Source organism: Trichechus manatus, unplaced genomic scaffold (assembly GCF_000243295.1).
Source record: "Trichechus manatus latirostris isolate Lorelei unplaced genomic scaffold, TriManLat1.0 scaffold00005, whole genome shotgun sequence".
In the NCBI taxonomy this organism is placed as follows: domain Eukaryota; kingdom Metazoa; phylum Chordata; class Mammalia; order Sirenia; family Trichechidae; genus Trichechus; species Trichechus manatus.
In genome coordinates, this window is record NW_004443941.1 from 4,294,227 (window position 1) to 4,300,261 (window position 6,035).

The 6,035-nt window shown below is 37.7% G+C and overlaps 1 protein-coding gene across 1 annotated transcript in view; it reads left to right on the forward strand.

Annotated features, from left to right (window-relative positions):
• FANCL (FA complementation group L) overlaps positions 1-6,035 on the forward strand; it is a 145,910-nt gene that overhangs the window by 138,588 nt on the left and 1,287 nt on the right. The window contains exons 10-14 of the mRNA XM_012556798.2: positions 1,706-1,789; positions 2,064-2,109; positions 2,196-2,277; positions 3,593-3,709; positions 5,943-6,014. Coding sequence (XP_012412252.2) covers positions 1,706-1,789; positions 2,064-2,109; positions 2,196-2,277; positions 3,593-3,709; positions 5,943-6,014 — 401 coding nt within the window. The remainder of the gene's footprint in view (positions 1-1,705; positions 1,790-2,063; positions 2,110-2,195; positions 2,278-3,592; positions 3,710-5,942; positions 6,015-6,035) is intronic.

A 6,035-nucleotide genomic window follows, 5' to 3' on the forward strand; every position in this document is an offset into this window, starting at 1 on the left:
GAGCTCATATTAAATACCATAGTCATCTGGTTATAAGATACCCATTTATCTCTCTCCTTATTTTCCTTAGCCCATATAGATATGTTGTTGAGAGGTGTGTATATTCCACAGGATATTTTGAAATCGTGATGTGAATCGTATCTAAACTACCCAGCAAGGTTTACAGTTTCTACCTAGGCATAGTAGATTATTTGGGGGAAAAAGTGATATGTTAATATGAGAAGAAAAAAGTATAAGGCTGCAGCAGTTCTACAAATAGTATTATTACTTTGCTCGTTTGAAACAGTCTGAACAGCATTTAGTTTGGAATAATTAACAATATTATGGTATACTTGTGAACAAGTAGGTACTAAGAATGAAGATACTTTCTTTGAAGAGTTATAGTAGTTTATTATCTTCATGGCCCCATTAAAATTATTATTCTTACCAGGTTATGATTTAATATACTTTTATTGTATTTTTCATTGTGTACAAACGGCCTGGTTTTTAGTCATCCTGTCTCTATTTAGGAAACCCTGGTGGCGCAGTGGTTAAGAGCTACAGCTGCTAACCAAAAGGGTGCCAGTTCGAATCCACCAGGTGCTCCTTGGAAACCCTATGGGGCAGTTCTACTCTGTTCTGTAGGGCCGATATGAGTGTGACGGCAGTGGTTTTTGGTTTTGGTCTCTGTTTCCCCTTTAGCTCTCATTTCCCTCCCCGACGCATTAATTTGCTTTCTTAGGACCAAGTTTTCACCAACTTAATGTAAAGATGAGTTAATACAGCCGTTGTTGTTAAGTGAAAGTACTTTCTAGAGCTATTACTAGATAACATTGTTAAAAGGCTAATATGGGATTTGTGTTCATGGTAAAGAATTCATTAACAAATGAGATTATAACATTTTAAAATTTTTTATTTTTGTCGTTCAGTGACTTAATAGTCATTTTTTACTTTATGTGATTGCCTTTTTGCCCAATTTGTAATAATTTTATTTATTTTGTTGCCAATCTTTAGCAAAAGGTCTACTCTGTAGTGCATGGAGTTTATCAAGACATTTTTACCACAAAATGAAATCCAAATCGATCTTAAACAAACTGTACTTTAAAAACTCGCAGTAAAATTTCTGAAACGTGTCCTGCACTCCAGTACATTACAGTTTATAGAAGAATCCATGGCTGTGTAGAAATACCTTTTTCTTAGATTCTGTGAATTGGGTAATTTGTTGTTTTGGTAATAAAATGAATAATTTCAATTTTAATGTGAATTGAACCCTTTGTTCACCTTCAGGGGAAACTTCACATGGAACAAAAGAATTCATCTAATGTTTTTATAAATTGATTACGGCTCTTCATAAAACTCGAGCTTCAAAGCATGTTTACCCTGACCACTTATTGTATTTCTAGGCTTTTTACGTTTGACCACGGTTCTATGAAAAGTAAGCCATAAAAGGTAATTTAGGCCATTACTTCTTAAACTTATGGCTTGTGGTGATATTGTTTATATTGAAGACCTTTCGATTTATTCACTCCGTGGAGAAATGTTATTCAGGCTTTACTGTAATAGAATTTTGACCAGAATTCCAATCTAAATTAACTATATTAACTATAATTTGGCTGTTTTTTAAAATGTGGAATCCCTGAATCTTTTTTACTCAGACAGACACTTATTTTTTGTTGTTTCGATGAACCGTTCAGCTTCTAAAAGCTGGGATCTTCTTTCGTTCTAGGGACTAACACATCAATAAACATAGAGGTGGACCCCCGACACCCCACTATGCTTCCTGAGTGCTGCTTTCTGGGAGCTGACCACGGTAGGAGGAGACCTCACATCTATGTGTTTTGAAAAGAATCATAAAGTCCTTGTCGACCACTGTTAAAATAGTATTCTAAAATATTATTTTAAATGAAATAGCTCATCACTCTGAGCTGTATACCTTTGTGATTTTTTTTAATATATAATATGTATGATTTTGATTTTCTGAGTAGTTAAAAAGCTAATTCTTGTGTCAGATGTGGCTTTACAAAATGAGAGAAGCGAACTCTTAATTATACGCTTTTTTCTTTTTTTTAAAAAAATATCTGAAGTGGTGAAACCCCTGGGAATTAAGCTAAGCAAGAATATACATTTGTGGTACGTATCTTGGCAATATAATTGTTAACTTTAGTACGCTTTCACAAATTGAACAGCAGAAATGCTTTTTTTTCCCATTCTTTCAGGGATCCAGAAAATACTCTGTTACAAAACTTGAAAGATGTTTTAGAGACTGATTTTCCAGCCCGTGCTGTCCTGGACAGACCGGTAAGTTGTTCTCGTCGTGCCGTGACAGTCCAGAGTGTTGCGTAATGGGCGTTAAATGTCGCTCCAGGTACCACAGAGAGGTGAGGCTGAAAAGGGAGTGAACTGGAGCAGTGAACAGCTAGCAGCACTGCATCAGAGCACTTACTGACCTTCGATCGGTGGTTATAAGTGTGCTTTTTAAACGGTTTTCATAGCAGTGAAATGTTTAATCACAGGCTCTTTATTATTAAAAATAGGAGGAAGGCCCAGCGAAGCTGATGAGATATTTGGATTTTCCGTACTATCTGCTTAGACATAACTGAAGTAAAGTTCTCATTATAAGTGTTTGTAAAGAGGGCAGTACAGTTTTACAAAATTAATAGCTGTCACTCCATTCCCAAAATAATAAACTTAGAACTGATTTTTAACAAAGCTGCTAAGGTTCTAGATAACTGAAGTGGTGTCTTTTTCTTTTAGTTACAGAATTTTCAAGTTTAGTAATCACTAAAACCAAAAAAACAACAACAAAAAAACCGTTGCTCTTGAGTCAGTTCCGACTCATAGTGACCTTATAGGACAGAGGAGAACTGCCCCTTCCGACTCACAGTGACCTTATAGGACAGAGAACTGCCCCGCAGGGTTTCCAGGGAGTGGCCAGTGGTTTCGAACTGCTGACCTTTTGGTGAGCAGCCAAGCTCTTAACCACCGCACCCGTGTCAAATCCTGTCTTTTACAGTTAAATACAGTAGTTAACCCATTTGTGTCCAGCGGTTCATATAGCGACCATGAACGTTTTCAGCCTCTGTGGCTTATGGGGAAGCTGCTGTACCACAAGGCAGGGGACTGTATGACCCTGTGAGACTGAAGACAGGGGCTTGTGCCACAAATTACTGTTTTTACAGGGTATTGTACAACGTGTCCGAATTTTAGGTAGGAAAGTAGAAATTTTGAAATTTTTTATTACGCATGTGTACCCGTAGACCCCAGTGGGGACTCTGGGGTAGAATTGATGGTACATCATACGTACCAAGAGACACTAAGGGTAGGCTTGTTGGGGCCGGGGTGGGGGGACAAGAAGAAAAGATCCATACTACCTCCCAAAACCTGAGACACACTCAGTGGTTCAGCGTGCATCCATTAATGAAAACACATGGTACCAACAAAAAATTCAAAGCAGAAAATAACTGGGTCACCAAAGGGTTAAATAATGGGTATTTTTTAATCTTTATAAAAACTTGTATTTATTAAAATTTAGTAGAGGCGAAACTGTATTATTCTTTCTTATTTCACCTTGTGTGTTTTAAACATGTTTACAAATATTTATTTTCTTTTGAAGGATTTCACTATGGATTGTGGAATTTGCTATGCTTATCAACTTGATGGTGTGATTCCTGATCAAGTGTGTGACAACCCCCAGTGTGGACAACCTTTCCATCAAACGTGCTTATACGAGGTAAAAACCAAACTTAAACAACGTCAGCAACACTTTTTTCAGCCAACACGTAACACAGAATGTATGCATACCTGAAATACACAGACTCTAAATCTGTTCAGCAAAGGGCAATCCCTCCTTTGCCAGTAACTCCCTTTTATTAGTTTTTTTTTCCAGATGACTGTGTGCTTCATTTCTTCATTATGCATACCAGTGAGTGAGAAATGTCCTAAAGTTTAGTATCCAAAAGGGGGAGAAATGTGTCCAGAATATCTTCATGGACTAGCTCATTGACACATACCCAGTCAAATCGATGGTGCAGTGGAATCTTTCAATAAGTAGCTCAAGTAACCACAATGCAAACTCTGTAGACTCATCCAAGTAGGAGGTGGTGGCAGCGATCAGAAAGGGAACTAGCACTCCTAGAGTAGCTACTTTCCAGGCTATATTCACGCACAGAATAAATTCAATAATGGTACTTTCGATATCAAGAATACTCTGTCATCTGAACATCTCCCAGCACTCTCAAGCAATACCACTTTATTTACTTTTTATTTACTGTACGTGAAGCCTGCGTTCATTCCTGGCTTTAGGCATGTGCTCTCTGTAGAGATTGTTCTGGGGCACAGTTGATGTGTGCTTAATTATAGGTGGATCAATGTATTACACACGTCGCACTGTGTCGTGCTTCAGTTTTCGGACCTTCCGTAATTCGTTATAACCTCTTTATTTTTATGGTTACTGGTAGAGATAGCAGTTAGTATTATAGGGAACTTAGGTATTGAAACACAATGTACTTTATATAACATCAGAAAATATCAGGTCCAGTTACAGAGATACTCTTTGGGAACATATGCTTTCTTTTGTAATAATGAATATTCATTTTTTAAGCCACTGCCTCAAGTAATTTATAGATTGAGATTTACCCCACTGTTGGTGATTAAGGAAGGACCAGAATTAAGACCTAAATTTTCAAGAGCCCATGGTATCTTTTACAGCAGGGGTTCTTAATTTCTGCTTAATGGATTTAGGGAAGGTCTATAAACCCCATGGAATTAGATGTATGATTCTTGTGTATGTTCATTTGGGGGTAGAGAAGGTGCATAAACCTTGATCAAGTTCTTAAAAAGGCCCATAACTTGACTTAAAAACCAGTAGTCTACAGCCTTCACCAGACTGAGTCCAGTACAGCTAGATGCTGCTTGGCTACCACCACTAACTGCTCTGACCGGGATCACAACGGAGGGTCCTGGACAGAGCTGGAGAAGGATGTAGAACAAAATTCTAACTCACAATAAAAGACCAGACTTACTGGCCTGACAGACTGGAGAAACCCCAAGAGTATGGTCCCCAGACACCCTTTTAGCTCAGCGGTGAAGTCACTCCTGAGGTTCACCGTTTATCCAGGGATTGGACAGCCTCATAAAACAAAATGGGACTAATGAGGCACAGCAGTCCAGGGACAAGGACTAGTAGACAGGAGGGAACAAGAAAGCTGGTGATAGGGAACCCAAGGTTGAGTAAGGACAGTGTTGACATATCATGGGGTTGTTAACCATTGTCATAGGGCAATATGTGTACTTACTGTTTAATGAGAAACTATTTGTTCTGAAAACCTTCATCTAAGGTAAAAAAAGAATTATCTATGTGAGATCAAATTGACAACAGCAACTCAAAAGGTTTGATGGGAAGCCTAGGGGGCAGTGAGTTGAAGATAATGTGATGGAATAATTTGGAAAAGGATAGTGAGAATAGCAGCACAACTGGAAGAATTAGTTGATGTCACTGAATTGTACGTGTAGAAACTTTTGAAATGGTGTAACTTTGGCTATGTATATTTTCACCAAAAAAAGAGAAAAAAGGTCCTCCAAGGTTGAGAAGGGAGAGTGTTGATATGTTGTGGGGTGGTTAACCAATGTCATAAAACAATGTGTGTACTGACTGTTTAACGAGAAACTATTTGTTCTGTAAACCTTCATCTAAAGTACAATAAAAAAAGAAAGGAAAAAAGAAAAAAAAAAAAAAAAAAACCCAGTAGTCTACACCTTGAATTCCAGGCTGATTTCATTTTCTTATCCAGCATATTAATAGTCTGGTACTGGCTTAGGAAATGAACCCCTGTTCTTACAAAGCATAATAAAGAAGGTTGACCTTCTGGATTAAACACACAACACATTCCAAAAGAAAAGAAATGATGTTTGGACTATCTGTAATCCTTCTGACACTGTTTCTTTTCTCTTTTTGACATTTTCAGTGGTTGAGAGGACTACTGACTAGTAGGCAGAGTTTTAACATCATATTTGGTGAATGTCCATACTGTAGTAAGGTAAGAAGGTGTTCGTCGTAT